The sequence below is a fragment of the Centruroides sculpturatus genome, unplaced genomic scaffold (genome assembly GCF_000671375.1).
Source record: "Centruroides sculpturatus isolate CEXI.00-Female unplaced genomic scaffold, Cexi_2.0 scaffold372, whole genome shotgun sequence".
Taxonomy (NCBI): Eukaryota; Metazoa; Arthropoda; class Arachnida; order Scorpiones; family Buthidae; genus Centruroides; species Centruroides sculpturatus.
The window spans coordinates 477,132-494,897 of NW_019384553.1; the positions used below are offsets into that span (position 1 = coordinate 477,132).

The 17,766-nt window shown below is 31.4% G+C and overlaps 2 protein-coding genes across 3 annotated transcripts in view; one reads left to right on the plus strand and one right to left on the minus strand.

The window, feature by feature from the left end:
• The window catches only part of LOC111623741 (ubiquitin carboxyl-terminal hydrolase 46-like), a 61,752-nt gene extending 58,626 nt beyond the window's left edge, over positions 1-3,126 (minus strand). For both annotated transcript variants that reach the window (XM_023366437.1, XM_023366436.1), the window contains exon 1: positions 3,023-3,126. In XM_023366437.1, coding sequence (XP_023222205.1) covers positions 3,023-3,025 — 3 coding nt within the window. In that variant the 5' untranslated portion in view covers positions 3,026-3,126. The remainder of the gene's footprint in view (positions 1-3,022) is intronic.
• A 4,214-nt stretch (positions 3,127-7,340) lies between these two features.
• LOC111623748 lies at positions 7,341-9,002 on the plus strand. The gene is made up of 2 exons (XM_023366446.1): positions 7,341-7,508; positions 7,582-9,002. The coding sequence occupies exons 1-2, from the start codon at positions 7,461-7,463 to the stop codon at positions 8,914-8,916; spliced, it is 1,383 nt and encodes a 460-aa protein (XP_023222214.1). The 5' UTR covers positions 7,341-7,460; the 3' UTR covers positions 8,917-9,002.
• Positions 9,003-17,766: the final 8,764 nt, after the last annotated feature.

The following is a 17,766-nucleotide window of genomic DNA, read 5'->3' on the forward strand; positions in this document are numbered from 1 at the left end:
TATATATATATTCCAAAGAGCACCCTCAGGATTGTTACATCATGCTTCCTTATTTAGACTGCTCTCTTATCCACAATAACAAGATCACCCAGATGTTAATGGTATTCTCTCTACTTTTTCATCTTTTTCATTTCTTAGGAGTCTATGTTTATTATCAATAATAACACACTTAGAAACATTAAAATTCATTATCATAAAATTTTACTGTATTTAATAAAGGTTTCTGTTCTCACATCATCAATTTTATTGTTCCATCAAATAATCAATAAATACAGTGAGTTTACTAGTCACATTACTTTCACTTCTTTTCAGCTAGGAGAAGACCTAGCTGAAAAGATGCAAACATCCTTGCTCCAAAATTTCTGAATACTCTTTAATGGGACAGAGTATAAAAACAAGTAAATACAGTACCATTTTAAAGTAAGGTCAAGATCCAAAATCTGGTCACTAATAACTTCCTGCCTTATCCTTTTGAGATGAGGAAATCTATGTATATCTTCATTTTTTGCTCATATATATTTTATGACACCTACTTAATATGTAATTACTTCTCTTATGTGTTCAATAAAACCTGTTTATGATTCTGTAAGCAATCATTTGATTGACCATGTATTAGAAAAGTGACTAATGAAAGGTTTAATACTAAACAACTGCCAGATTATATCAGGTTATATTGCTACTATTTAATAATTAAATGTTAAGTAGTTTGGCCTAGAGGTAGGCATTAGATGCCATCTCTTGAAAAATTTAATAATTATAATTGAATTAATAATTTAAAAATTTATAAGGTTCTGAAAGAAAAGATCAGCTGAAAGTGGGGCTCAAACCTGCAAAATCCTGCTTGCCATGCAGACGTATTGCTAGTTACATTATCCAGACCTCTGTCCATTCTCTTATAATTATTGAATTTATCAAGAAATGGCACCTCTAGGCCAAATTACTTGACATTTAATTATTAAATAGTAACACTAGAGCCTGATGTAATTTGGCAATTGTTTGACATTAATCTAAAACTTGGGTTAATGGATTTTTATATTTAGAAAGTTAACCAAAATCTCAGCAAATATAGTGTAGAGAGCCCTGTTGCCATGTACCCTGGCTGGTGATAATATATGAGTAAAGATAGACCTTTAAAAATTTTTCTTAGAATAGTGTTCCCTTATGCAGACTGCTGCTCTAAAAATAATGCAACATTGCATTCATTTAAACAAACTGATCTATTAACAGGAGTCTTGCTAATTAAAACATAAGAAAGAAAATTGGAAACATGGGCGTGAGTTCTCTTAAACAAACTGCTTCTAATCTGATGCTAGGTTAAGTGGACTTAACTGTATATAATAAATCATTTTACAATTTCATTTTATTGAAGAAATTTCAGAATTAAAGAAGTGTTTCATATTATATTAGATAACTAAAAGATACAAAATATTGCTGAAATTATAATTGAAATTTTGGAAATTTACACTAAGGTACAGAATATTTCTAGGAGAGAGAATTTATTTATATAACTTTTTATATAATTCTAACTAATTTTTCTATATTACTAAAATATAAATCAATAAATTTTATATGAATTTTTATTAGAATCTAAGGAAATAATTATTCATATATCAATGACAATATTAGAATCCAGATAACAAAAAACAGATAAAACAGCTTCTTATATAAAACAACAGATTAGCAGAATAAAAAAAGCACCTATTTGCCAATTTGTATGGTACAAGTGTTGAGTAAGCTACAAAACAGGCATATTCTTAACAATGCTGAGAATTTCCAACTGCTGATATAAATATTAAATAATACCTAGTAACATTTACTAAAAAAATAAAAGAATCTATTCAACTTTTATTTAAGTGAAAGCTTTTTATATCCAGAATGAAACAGTAAAGTAAATAGCACAGATAAACACTAGAAATATATAGGAAGAGTTCCAAATATTGGAAATAAATAATGTACACACAAGAAATGGAATATTTTGGATAGTAAAAGTATTTCTTTACTGAAAATTTCTTTACAGAAAAATTAGGTTAAAATAAATCTAATCTTATATTATAATCGAGATGAGTTAATAATAATAAGCACAGGCTCAAATGGTTAGGAGTTGAAAGTTGAAATTTGGTACATAGAATATGTCACAAGAATGCACACTAAGAAGGAATTTTCTGAAATCCTCCACCATGAAGGAGAGGGAGAGGGTTAAGCATTACCCCAAACTCGGATTCTACCGTACTATTTTAGATGTGGTCTTCTGCGGAAAATTGAGCATATTTTCAGACCCATCTAAAAATTCTCTAATTAGTCTCAGAAGAGGGAGAACCCAACTCTTGCACCCAGTGAAAATTGGTAAGATCGGCTATAATCTAATAATCTTAATCTTCGCTATCATCACTCTTTGCCCGAGCAATGACAGACTCATCTGCTAGTAAAATGTGCATAAAAAAGCATTCAGGTAAATATAATAAGAATCATGAAAAAAAATAGTAATCTTTGGAAGAGTAGATTTGAATATTACATTAAAAACCTAATGAAAGTTTAAATATAATTAGATTAGAAATAAAATAAAAAACAATTATATTAAATATAAATATTTAAATTTTAATCTTTCTTCCAATGAAAATCCATCATTTTTCAAAATCATCATCATTAAATTACATTTATTTGTTATTTTTAGCTTTTACATAATTAAATACAAACATAAATGATTAAAATATCGATTACATAATTAATATTTATAATTTTTTAAGCAAGTAAAAATTCTAGAATTTTAAATTATTACGATTTAACTGAGTATTAGAGGTTTAACCAATTGAAAGATTAATTGATCTTTAATAATATCGTTAGTAATCAGCCAATCAACTATTCTGATATAAAATGACGTCACGGATAACATTACGATAATATTACGTTAGGGTTAGAGTTATTCCGTTCTCTTATTTGCAACACGCTTACGTCCGTTATTATTTCATATAAAATTATATATATAAACTTTAGGTATTTGCGCACATAAGAATGAGAGTCATACCATTTTATAAACTTTAATTGCAGCATATCACTTCTTTCCGTCACATTTCACTTCCGCCGCCACTCGTCCTCAACAAACTACAATTCCCATAGCGCCACCTACTGTTTAAGTTTTATATATGTTTTTAGAAATTTAATTTTTAAATTAAAATATTTATAATTTTAAAAAGTTATTATATATTAATATAAATAAACTGCTGAAACAAATTAACTGCTGAAAATTAATTCGTTTCAGCATATAAAAAACGTTGGAATGTTAGATATGGCCACGATGATTTTCAGAATGTATTAAACGTAATAATGTTTTTTCCTGTTAAAAATGATATTGAAATGACTTGCATTTCTGAAAAGTAAAAGTCACATACATTTGCTTACTTGTTATGTTAAGAATTAACTCATTATTACTGTATATTAAAAAAAATCTCTCATTTTAATTATAATGTACAATTAGATTAATATAGATAATAGCATTTAAAGAATTTTGCCAATTTCATGTAATTAAACAGGCTTGTGCGCAGGATTTTTAAATGAGTTACTCTAATGGGTCTCTGGACACAGCGAGCTTAGAAAGCCAGTATATATATATATATATATCAGTGGCGTGCCGTGACATTTGATGATAGGGAAGCTGTGTTTCTGTAAGAAGACGACATCCAGGGGCAATCAGTCACATGCGCGTCAGTGATGGTCTAGTGCAGGCATGATTGGCCCGCGGGCCAGTCATGGCCCGCGAAACAATTTGTTGCGGCCCGCGACGTCAATTCAATAATGCTTTTTGATTATTTTTTTATCTTGATACCAAAGAAAATGTGATATTTTGTACTTAAACAAATAATACTTAATAAACAAAATTTTTGAACTCAATTATTATTGTTTTTATTTTTATTTTTATTTTTATTTATTCCTATTACTTAGAGATATTTATTTTATTTGATTTATTAATTTCTTGTTTACATTACGTTTTTTCTATTTCATCTTTTGAATTTCAAATTAAAGTTCGTTTTGGCAAGATCATTTATTGCATAATTCGCACTATTTTGCATATAAAATGCGTGTTTTCGACATATTAGTAAATTAGTTTATGCTTGTATTTTCAGTCTTGCAATTTTTTTTCGGATCAGTTTACAGACCCTCTTCAGGCCTGTAAATTGGCTGAAAACGTTTTTTCTGTGATTAAAATTATTGCTGGAAAGGTACAAATGCTGGGTTTTTTNGAAAGTTTTGAATGCTAAGTGAATTTAATTATTTTTAAAATATAAATCGTGTAGTTGTAGGTTCACTGGTGCATGTATTCCGTTCCAGAGACTTAGGGGTACTGTACATATTAATCTGTGTGATATTCACGTTTTTTAAATTTTGGTCTTGACAGACATGAGTTAATTCAAGATGGCGATGCGTGAAATACGGACCCCATTGTGTGGAGGCCGAGGGGGGGAGAAATTTAAAAAAACTCAATGAACGATAATATGTGATATATATCGTCATCGTGGACTGCCAAATGGTAACAATCAACGACATGTGGAAGCAGTTGAGTCAGAGATAGATGCCTCGTTTACAATAACACAACCCGTTTATTAAACACGAAAGAAGCTTACAAGATTTCCGCGATCTTGGAAGTTCTGCGGCGGCTGCTGCCTCTGGGTCTTCCTCTCCTTTCCAAGATAGTCCCATTTTGAAGGCGTGTTCCTTGTTCGCAAATGAACAATTCCATACGTCTCGACGACTCCGGGACGATGTGGTCGACTTCCATTGATGGAAAGTTGTCGATTCGAGGTCGGGAGATGGAAACGAAGATGAGCGCGAGACACACACACAACAATAGATCCGTCACTTGGAACTTTTGGGAAAAGAAGCCGTCGCGTCCTTGAATGTCCGGGGTTTTATCCGTTTTCCTCAGATTTCCCTTTCCGATTGGTTTCTCCTTGTCACCTGATGACAATTCGAAACCTTTCGGAGGCGCGGGAGAGGTCAAAATCGAAGTTTAATTCGATCTCCAACCGGAGATGGTCGACGGACTTACATTCTTTTATTTTTCTATTATAAAAGTATTTTTGCGATAAAATACACCGGAATAAATAATTTTGTTTATTGCAATAATTATTTAACATTTTTTGTACTTTCATATTTGTTTTTGGCTACATTAAATAATTTTATGAAAACATACAATAAGGTTCCATATTACCACCTGATTTTCTCTAAGCCTACTTTCTGACATTTGTACAAAAGCCTTCAAAAATCATATTTATAGTTACACTAGCGAAAAATCCAATTAGGAACATTTAGTTTAACAGTTACCAGTACTTTTCGCACAAAAAATGTGGGTGTAGTTATGATACCTTGTTTACAATTCACTAAAATGAAAATGGGGTTCCATAATACCACCTTCTCTATATTTTAACCTTTTTCTACCAGTGGCACCCTCAACTTGGTAAATTTTTCTTCCGGCAACTCTATTAATGTAGATTTATAGCGATTTTCATACTTTTAGTAATATATGTAAAAGTTATGGTGTTGCTCAGCAATATATTTCGTTGCACCTCGGTTGAAAACCACAAGGTTAAGACAAAAACCTAACACTCTAAATAACTTGGAACGAATCCGGATGAGTAAAAAAAAAAAAAAAAAAAAACAATTTTTAGGAGTGATCTAACCCCGATATGTCGGGTTTTGTCCGTCACTAGTAGGCTGCCCTATTCTGGACCTGGCTGAACACATAACGGGCTTTCTAAAAATGTTCTCTTAGTGCTGATAGGACAAAAAAGTTTTTAAAAAAGCAATAAGAACTACCGGTATCCTAGGGATTAAAACTACGGATCACTGGCAATCAATTTCGGATTTGACTCGACCAACAGACTGCCCAGAGAGAGTTTTTGGATTTATTCACTTGTTTAACATCGAAATATAGGTCAGATTTCCATCGAAAATCATCCCAGAAGGCACCCCTTTACCCCAAATCGCCCTCATGCTCCATTATTTTATCCGATTCAACAACAACGAACAACAAATAATAAAAAATGATTTGACACAAACCCGAAATATTTTAAAAAATTAAAACATTAAAAATAAAAATTAAAAGTAAGAAATATATTTATTTAAAATAATCAATCCAAATTATAAGTATTTAATAAATTTCTTTTTGGGAAATTTAGTAATTATATTTCGTTATGCAATCGCTGATTTATTCAGTATAGGACCAACGTTAAATTTTTATGAGGAATTTTTTTGCATCTCGATACTCCTTTCGTAATTGGCATTTCGGCTACAAGAAGTTGTTCTCCCGACACCACTTCAAAATGCTGTCATAGAATTGATAGGCGTGGTAGTTTGTTGCACCGGTTTTGCAATGAAAACACGAATCTTTCTTTGTTTCTTTTCAACTTCAGAAAAAATCCGATGATGTGATAGCCTCCATCTCTGACGGCGGGATGGCCGAGCGGTCAAGGTGGCAGCCTACCGCTCTGGGGAACCCGGGATTGAAAAATCCCCAGGAATTTTTCGGGGTGGTCCGTTCGAATATGTCGGCACCCGGCCATCCCATTGTGGGCCTGACCGAACCCAAAATGGGCTTGCTTAAAGAGGCCTACTTAGTGCCCACAGGGCGGAAAGAGTTTTAAAAAAAATCCCATACAAGACGTACTAGTGACCGTGAAATATCACACGACAAAGTCGCGCGATTCCTACGATATATGCTTAAACATTAAATATATATAAATTTTAACGTGCACTCGTGAAACAACCTTAAATCTCGAAAACGAAGTCGTGGATCCCCATTTTTATTACATTTTTGAATTTTCCATCTCAATTAATAAAAAATGGCACAAAGGTTAATCAAAATCTATCGAATGGATTTTGAGAACGAACACAATTGTGTAAGAAGAAGCTCAGCTTCAATAAAACAAAAAACAAATTGGAAATGGAAATAAAATGATTTTTAATACTCTCAATCGATTTAAGGATTGTTTGCAAAAGCGGTTAAATAAAGTCTTTAAAATGTCTTTTGCCTTAATACATAGCTCTCATCTATTCGCTTATCTAATCTAGTTTCTATGTATTATTTAAATTCTGAAAGTTTAAGAAATTGTGAAATTTGAACGCTTATAAATACACAAGACTTCAACAAATATATTAAAAAATAATGCATTTACACAAAAAAATTTCATATTTGTTAAAATAAGTAATACAAATAAGACATTTTAAAAAATGGTTCTTAGAATTGATATGTAATTAAAATAAACAAATCATTTAAAATGATTAACGAATGAAATTTTGAATTCTGAGAAGTTATTAACAGTGGTACCTGAATTATATAGTTAAAGGAAGCAAACAGTCTAGTGATAAAATTACTAATAAAAGGAAGCAGTTCGTTTCCTTTTCCTGTAAAGCATACGATGGAAATGAGGAAGTTAAGAATCATCTATTAATCAGCTAGTGGAACAGAAATGGCTTCAGCAGAAGTTGCATCTAAAATTCTCAGCTTTTTATTAGAAGTAAGTTTTATTTAACATTTGTAAATATCTCTAGCTCGACAGTATAAGTATATTTTTTTTAATTTATTGACAGATATGTATATTGATATCGGTATTCACGTGTTTAGTAAGAGGGACATGCCCAAATCATCCTAGCTGCGAATGTACTCCTAATTATATTAATTGTACATGCACCGGAGCAGAAGATACGGTATACATATCACAGTCAGAAGATAAATTTACTGGTACAGAATTTATTGTAAGCAAATGCACCAGTGTCGAAGTAGAAAAACTTGCTTTGAGAAATCTTAATTTAGAAATCCTTAAATTTGTGGAATTGGGTGAACTCAATGTTCAATCATATTCATTCACAGAGAGTTCAATAAATAACATTCTCATGCATAATATCAGTTTTCTTGATTTACAGTCTTATAGTCTTTCAGATGTCAAAGACTGTTTGAGTTTAGAAATAATTAATGCCAGTGTCGAAAATTTTCCACCCACCGCAATCAATGGTATCGAGGTCAAGTCTATAGAAATTAAAGATTGCCATATTGGGACAGTGCATTCAAGAGCTATAACGCTTTCTAATATAGAAAGATTTACATTTGAAAACAATTATATTAATACTTTTGATATCACATCGATCATAATCAGAACTGCTAAACAATTCAGTTTCATACGAAATGCCGTAACAGCTTCGAGTTTTGGAGCACTTTCTTTAGCAGAAGTCGATAACATAGAAGTGGGTCACTCTTCTTTTCGTCAAGTACACGGCAACATGATCATGACCATGGAAACCAAGTCTTTTTCTTTTCACGACTGCTACATTGAAACTTGCGAAAATAAAGCGTTTTGGTCAATCAACACGACGGATTATTTAAAATTTTCTGATAACGAAATAAAGAATGCCGAAGAAGATTCGTTGATACCTAACCTCGGAACCACAAATTTCAGCGCTATACCTTCGTTGCAAGTAAAACAAAATTTACTAACATGTGACTGTCGTTTGGAATGGATCTTTGAGAGATCTGACGAAAAATATAAGCTGTTGAAAGAAGGGAGTATTTGTAATGAACCCGAAGGATTGAAAGGGAAAAGTTTGTTAAATCTTGAGATGTCGGTAGATAATGCTGACAACTGTGTTGATATTCGAGAAAAATCAGAGGATGTCACCGAAATTATGACAACATTAGGATCTAAAAAATTAACGAAAAAACCAAAAAACACAAAGAAACCAAAAACTACAAAATCAAAATTTACAACTGAAAATACAATTCAACCTAAAGATGCTCAAAAATCATTTATAACTGATGTGTCGGCTGAAAAACAGGAAGCTGTAAGTGGTTCTGTGAAGTTATATTTCTGCAATTCACTTATTTCTATTGCTGTTCTTGTAATGATTAACAGAAATTTTTATTATAAATAACTTTATATATAGCACGAAACATATTGTTTGTTATTATTATTAATAATTAATGATTTGTATATTGTTCTCAAATGTTAAAATATGAAAATATATTTGTAATCAGCTTTTTTTAAATAATAAAATATATATTTAATAATTTCATTCATTGATAAATGTAAAAAAAATGACATGAATTAAGTGGCACAAATTTAACTTTTATCAGATAACAACGGATGTTGATTTTAAGCATGCTGTTTCGCCTCTTTCCTTTTCTGATAAAAATATTATAAATTAATTTTATAATCTCCACTTTACTACAATTTTATTATACAAATAGTTATTTACAAAATATATAGTTTTATTTTGCAAAATAATATAAAATATTAAATTTATTTCTGAACGTAAACTATAATTTATGCGAGTTTTTCCATTTTATAAATAATGTTTATTTTATTACGCGATAAAGCTCATTTATAAAGAAAGGTTATTTAATTTCTTTTTATAAAAAAAAGTATTCAACAATACCAAAAGTGAAATATGATGAAACACGCGATCAATCTTAGCAGAATATACTTTTTTTTTTTTTTTTAACTCTCTGCCCTGCGAGCATTAGAAAGTTTTTCCAATACCACAATGCGACAGAGTGAGCGACAGAACGTGAGATTTCTGTGGTCAAATCACTCATGGAAATTTCTGAGAATCTAGCCGAAGTCTGGGTTTCTAAGAGCGGAAAAATGGCGCCATTCCCTGCCTTGGCCATCCGTCCGTCAAGATTAGTAACGATTAGAAAGCAACAAATAGTGATGACGGCTTTCAGTACCACTACATTAAATCGTATTTTAATTATTAAAATTGCGCAATTTTTAAAAATAGTCCTTCCAGTGCCCGCAGAGCCGAAAGAATTTTTTTAATGGATAAACAAATTAAGATTTTAAGAGGATTCAAATCCAGATTTTTCATAGCGCAAAAGAATTTAACTCGCAAGAAAACCCAAAATAATCGGATTATATGCTTACTCTCAAATTATATTAATTGGTAAATATAAATGATTTAAAATAAACCGAGCGGTAAAAATGGTATCCGACTGTTTCGGGAGACCCGAAATCGAATCCAGGAGGATTGAAAGCCCAAGAATATTTCCGAGGGTGGTCCACTCGGCTACGTCAGGCTCCATCCCTCACCACCCGTCAGAATCATGTGGGTTATGCCGGAGATGAATACTGACACGGGGGAGGGAAAGTCATCCGAGTGTTTTAGCATACAAAATAATTCATTTATTTTGGCATATTCTGTTGTTAATTACATTTATTGTACGAGTACATATGATTGCGCAAATGGGAAGTTGAGGCAGTGATGACGAGGCATACGAATTGTATACAGAATGGGAGAAAAAAAATGAAGCAAAATCTATCGACGCAATATGTGCACACCACCTAATGGGATTGCTAAAAAGGATCTCTTGCAAAAAGAGTTAAAAGTGCCCCCACCAGTGGGCGAGTGGTCTCCGTTGCCGCTCATCGTAGTGGTGACCAGACCCTAAAGACTGGGAGGTTCGTCGTGGGTTCGCGCCACGGTCGGACAGACTGGCTGCTTGGAGTTTTCCGGGTTTTCTCCTTGCCTATAACGACTGAATAGGAGGCCAGTTCCCCCATAAAAGTCCTCCCGGAAGGCATTTATTTCCTGCGCGTACGTATGGCTGTTCGATACAGCCGGCTAATCGGTCGCCTAGCGATCATACACATACCCAAGTCTACTCGGAGAAAGAGCCTACATTGAGCTAACATCTCCATATAAAAAAAATACCAAAAAAAAAAAAAACACCATCGAAGAAGAGTTAAAAGTGATTTTAAATAGGAGTAAAATATTTTAAGGTTCGGTTTATTTGGTTACAGTGCGACAATCTTCCGAGGGAAATGCCTCCGGAGAGAATTTTTATAGAAAACTTTTTAATACCTAAATAATGATAAGAAAACTTGTCATTATTTAGGTATTAAAAACATGAAGAAAACTCGGAAAACTTGTGGTCAGTCCGTTGCGATGCGCGAACCCACGACCAGTGTTCAGTGGTTGTATCTATTCCGCCACTGATAGACAATATACTCTAAGAAACATTTGATTAATTATTTTCAACTCATTTACGTCTACGTGATAATTTTAAACTGCAACTTACTAACGAGTGACCGTCTAAATAATGGAAAAAATCAAAATATCAATATTTTAAAAGTCAATCAAAATATTTTTTTTATAAGTTTTTAAAAACTATCAGAATTAAGATGAAATGCGAAACGTCTGTCGGCAGGTTGAAGCATCCGGCGGCGCCCGAAAGCCAAGTACTCATAGTCATGCTCTATGACAGAAGTTGATAGGACTGGCGATAACAGGGAATCCCCACAGAGCTTCCTTCTCAATTTGTATTTGTACGCATTCGAACAGTTCTATCGCATATCAAATTGCAATTATTTTGTTGATAATTTTTCTGACATGGGTCTAAGTATAATTAATCATATTTTAACTGGGTTAGCATTTAAATCTGAAGCTTAAAGACGATTCGAGTAGTGAAACAGACATTGACGGTATTGATTTGTNTTATTTTATTTGATTTATTAATTTCTTGTTTACATTACGTTTTTTCTATTTCATCTTTTGAATTTCAAATTAAAGTTCGTTTTGGCAAGATCATTTATTGCATAATTCGCACTATTTTGCATATAAAATGCGTGTTTTCGACATATTAGTAAATTAGTTTATGCTTGTATTTTCAGTCTTGCAATTTTTTTTCGGATCAGTTTACAGACCCTCTTCAGGCCTGTAAATTGGCTGAAAACGTTTTTTCTGTGATTAAAATTATTGCTGGAAAGGTACAAATGCTGGGTTTTTTATTTTATTGTGAAATCTCGGGTTATTAAAAAGGAACTTTTTGAGTCGGCTACTCTTGGGCTACTTTTTAGAAAATTTTTGGTTATAAAAGCTAAAAACATCTGGTCCGCTGTCATACTCAAGATAAAAAATTGGCACTTAAGCAGTTTGAGTTTGACATCCCTGGTCTAGAGTCCATTCGTATCGTTTATTCGATAAGCCAGTAAAAACCGTAGACTTCTCTAAATGCATTTTTAATATCACAATTACATTCCGAATCGCTAGCCACGATATAAGGGCTACAATTAAAAATAAAATAATAAAAACTTACTCGGTGAAATAAAATGTGTGGTGGATGTACTGGTACATACCTGGTACAAAATATTCTTCAATTGTATGAATATACTTTTAAAGAAAATTATAATTAAATATAGCTTTGTAAAGAAACGTACAGTAANAAGTATTATTAAACCTTAGTTGCCCTCAAGAGAGCTATTTGCGGGATAAGACCAAAAACAATCGTTCTTTTGCCGAAAGACCACAACGCAAGGTCGCACGCAGTGGTGTGAAACAGTAGAAAACTTGAAATTAAAGTTTATTTCAAGTTTGTTGCGCCCAGATCTGGCATTTTCAGACTTACTGATTGTTTCTAATATTAAAATATGCATCGAAAGGTCAAGGCTTTTCATCGGATACAGAAGTTCAAGTTACCTCATGAGTATGGACCAATGAAAAGAAAGATAGTTTTTCAAACACCAATAGAAAAATGGATTGAGTGCTTAGAAATTACAGGTAACCCCCGTATAACACGGTAGTTACGTTCCAAAAAATTGTCGTGTTATGCGAATCCGTGTTATACGAAACAAAGAACTAATACGAAAAGGAGGGTTAGGTTCCAAAAATTAAAAATCATGCAAGTATATTTTCATAATTAAGATAAATATCTTCATTAACATTTTTTTAAGTGATACATATTAATATAAATTAAAGAAAGAAGAAAAGGCAAAATATATAAAAATGGCCGAGGAAGACAAAGAAAGATATCGTAAAGAAAAGATAGAATTGGCACGTTTGAAACTGGATACCATAAATGAGGATGAGAAACAACTAAGAAATAATGAATCCAAAGAATGTGAAGAATTATCCCATGAACATTCGGATTCGATTAATATGGCAAAATGGATAGCTTGGCTGTTATTTCTAATTATTATTTTTAAGTCAGACTGTGATTTATCAGAATAGAATTGAAGTTAATCGTACTATTTCATTATTAAATTTATAATACAGTAATGAAATATCATAAAAATGCTTGAAAATAATTACAAACTGTAAATGTAGATTAACGGAGATAAGCGAGTGTTTAATTTAATTTTATAACTAATTTAATTAAATTTTAGTTTGTTATAATTGCATTAAATATTGTTCAAAATATCTAAATTAATTATATATTCATTTCTTTATTATTTATAAGCATAATAATGTTTACATTTAAACTTGTTATATACAAAGTTGAGGTTTTTTTCACGTGTAGTATAGAAATTTGTAATAAGATATATAATGCGGTTATAATAAAATAATGTGCGATTATTTTCATATAATTAAAATTAATATGTATTTATTATTTAGAAAATATAAGGAAAGCGGCGCATCCACCACTTCTAATGACGGCACGCCACTGGTTCTAGTGTATTTATATGAACAAAAAACGTTTCTTTGAATGTTTTAAAATGTTTCTTATTCTTTAATTCATATTAGTCTCAATAATTTCTGCTGAAGATACAATATATTTTCCAGCAACGCGTTGCTTAACTTTCCATATTTAAAATTTAAATTAATTTAAAACTTAAAATTGCCGTATTTAAAATTGCTTGTGGCGCCATCTGTTATGATATTTTATTTTTAAAAACTTTTTAATTAATATAATTAATTATTATAAAATGTCAAAAAGTTTAATTTTTAGGATAGAGAGAAGTTTTATTGAATATATATATGTGTGTATGTGCTAATAAGGAATAAAATCATTAAGTCCAACTCACTCGAGCTATGACACACTACCCCCTCTATCTCCCACCCTTCGACCTTTAACCATCAAAATTTAATAGCATCAATTCCCTTAATACACAAACATCCTTGCAAAATTTCAGAAATTTTCGACAAAAAGAACGAGTTACTAAGCTTTAAAGTGGGTGAACAAAATCGCTCCTCCTACACACATTAACATATATACATACAGAAAAAAATTCCAGATTTTTTGCGTTTCTTGACGTTTCGAGGTTCCCTAACTCAGGGAGCCTGAATCCAAAACTGTAAACATCTTTAGGAGATCATTAATGACCAATCGCCACACTTTCCCTATAATATATATAACAGTCGGGAAAGTAACAATTCGTAAATTACAGTCCTGTGTTTTCATTTGTAGGAAATTAAATTTATTTTGTCTTCTGATCTTTCATATACTAATTTTAACGCAAATTTATTGTTTATTTAGATCTTGGAAAATTGTTACGAGATATCCTAATCTTTTTCAACAAATACTTTTTAACATGGCCGGATGCCGAATGGTTCTTTTTAAACTGTAAGAATGTCTTTTTAGCAAGCCCATTGTGGATTAGGGCGGACTCACAATCGAGCGACAGTTGATGAGGGATGGTGTCCGACAGACCCATCATTCAAAAAATTCCTTGGGTTTTTCAATCCATCCCGATTCAAGTCCAGATCCCCAGAACGGTAAATTGCCATCTAAACCGCTCGGACAACGGCTGTCAATACCGAATGGTTAAGACAGTAGAGGAAAGGTGGTATTATGGAACACTGCGGGTATTATGGAACCACTCCATTTCGAACTGATAATAAAGGCGAACTGTAGCGGATTGTGGCTGAACTGAACTAGGCAGACATCCATAGCAAGGGGAAAACCCGTTTCACTTCAGTTAAACTGTTGTCCGTATTTAATCAGCAAATTTGTGTTTTTCAAAATTCGAAAGTTTTGAATGCTAAGTGAATTTAATTATTTTTAAAATATAAATCGTGTAGTTGTAGGTTCACTGGTGCATGTATTCCGTTCCAGAGACTTAGGGGTACTGTACATATTAATCTGTGTGATATTCACGTTTTTTAAATTTTGGTCTTGACAGACATGAGTTAATTCAAGATGGCGATGCGTGAAATACGGACCCCATTGTGTGGAGGCCGAGGGGGGGAGAAATTTAAAAAAACTCAATGAACGATAATATGTGATATATATCGTCATCGTGGACTGCCAAATGGTAACAATCAACGACATGTGGAAGCAGTTGAGTCAGAGATAGATGCCTCGTTTACAATAACACAACCCGTTTATTAAACNATAATAAATAGTTTTTCTTTATAAAGTATTTCTTTTTTTTTCACACCCTTATGAGACAACACTAAAGAGCCTTACTGGCAAGCTCAGCCTAGGTTGTTGTAGTTAAACAGGGGGCGGCATAATCGGTATTGCACACGGGCGTTCAAACAGCTAGCGGCGCCCCTGCCTAAGCCATCATCATATCTATAAAATTCATTTTCACATTTAAGTGTAATATGTATAAACAAAGATGGGAGAAATTAACTCAAGTTTTGATGCACTGTATTTAATCACCATCATCATTATTTTTACTGCATCATTAAATAGGGAAATTAAAAATATAATTATGAATAAAATATTTTTGTCATAACACACTATTTTAAACGAAAAGTTTTTGTCATCTGTCAATATCGCACTTACGATCACATTTTATCCTAAGTTTGATGAAATAAACAAATTTTGAAAGTTTAAATAACTTTTAAGTAAAATAATATTACGTAAAAAGTTGTGAAATCAAATTCTATTTTGAAAACAGAATGATGTCATAGAAAAGTTCAAGAGTTCGTTAATAAAGACTTAATTTCGGTTTTTGAACCATTAAAATCGAAAAATACAGCCAACTTGCAGTTTTTCATAAAATTTGAAGAAAATCTGTTCAAAGTTTTACCTTTATTGAAAATCGTTTCTAAATTTTCGTTAAGCAACTAACCAACATACAGTATTCTTTTATCATCAGTCACACACATCATCATCAGGATTTTATTTTAACATTGTACAGTTTAACAGTCTAATCATATACTTTGCTCTACTTCCATCAGTTAACAATTAGCAAAAATTACCAATACAGATTTTTATATTAACTTCTAATATATGATTTATTCTTAGAGAATGATGATCAATTAATTATTCTCTAAAACAGTATGGCAACCATAATTAAGATTTTTACAGGATGACCTGACTCACCAGCCTGGTTGTGTGTCCAGGCCAAATTTGCAGGATGTTAAAAAATAATAATAAGCATTCAAGTATATATCATACTAAGTAAAAACACTTTAGTAAACAGATGGAAAACTCAACTATTTGAGATATTAATTAACAATTCATATGTTAGTATCATGACTGACTTGCTGGCTTCTACCTGTTGCTGGGAGTAAATGTTGCCGTATCTTTACCTCAGTTAGCAAGTATTCCACATGTCCTCCTTCCATTTTCGTATATACATCTTAGAATTGTAAACTCTTAAAAATTCCAGGTTTTTGTCGAATTACTTACCTCAGAAATGGTTATGTTTACAATGATTTTTTATTCAATACTGTGTACTGCCTACCACATAAAAACAGGCAATTGGCATTTAACAGCTTACAGATACAGTCTGAATTGAAAATGAAAGGAATAAAAAGTAGGCAGTGTTTAAGCTATTTTGTATTAGTATTCCTTAGTAGGTACAGAAAATTGTTTCAAAAATTACATTACAGGCATTAGTTTATGTAACATTAATATAGAAATTATAATGACATACAATTACATGTTTACTATATTTCTTATCCTTCTATTTTTTATTAATGTAGAAATGTTGATCCATGCTGTTTTTCTATAGTTCTATTTATATTTTTTTATTGCTGGGTAAAGGATTCTCCATCATTGCCCCAACAACAGATCTCCAACTACTGTCAACCATGGGAAATTATGAGTTTACATCAAATTCAAACCTGGATTCCCTACAGTAGTATTATTTTAAAAGGCTGAGTGTTAACTTCCACGATCTTATCATCTCTGATGCCTGTCACTGTCGTGAAGCCTTACAGCAATAAGATGGCATCTTAATGCACAGATAGTTGATCTCATTTTTTAAGATAAATCATATTTTTATATGATTAATTTGCATAATAGAGGATGATTAAAATCTCTTATTCTCTCTCTGATGATAATCAAAATGAAAAGAATGGAAGATGTATACTGAATGAGGGAAAAAAAGGATTGTTATTTCTAGTTTGGTGCAATGTATTTCTCTTGAACAATAAAATGAAAATTTTATAGATTATTGGAATACATCACAAAATAACTTACTAAATAGAACAGTTAACTTAACATAAAGTGAATCTATCAAAAACTGAATTACTTTCTTTATGGTTTTATTACACAATATTCTAACAGGTTTGAAAATATTTCTTCCTTTATGGTTTTCAACTCTTCTTAATATTTAATTTTATAAATTTCTTCAAACTTACGTTGATTCTAAACATTTATTTTTATACAGTGAAAGAATAAAAAAAATGTATATATGTAAACTTAAGTTGAAAATTATTGTCATCTTTATTAAAATTTTATATTTCTTTCAGTGTTACATAATTTTTCTGAACTCAAATGCAATTTTATCAGAAATATATATCAGTAAACAAAACAGAACATAAAAAAACTCAGATAAAAAAAATCTAACAAATTATGTAATTAAGTTAAGCTTTACAATTAAATATAAATACTGCACTCTAAATAAAGTATTTTAACATAAAATGAGAAATGAATAAATTAACTTCTATTTCTTTTTTTTTTTAAATAAATACTGAAGTATGTGTTGGATTGTTTCATAAATTTCAGTTAATCACATTATTAAAGTATAGACAACAAATTTTCAACTATTTATCCAAGATTTCTGATAATGATGGATGGTAGTAAGGCTCCTTAAAAGATGT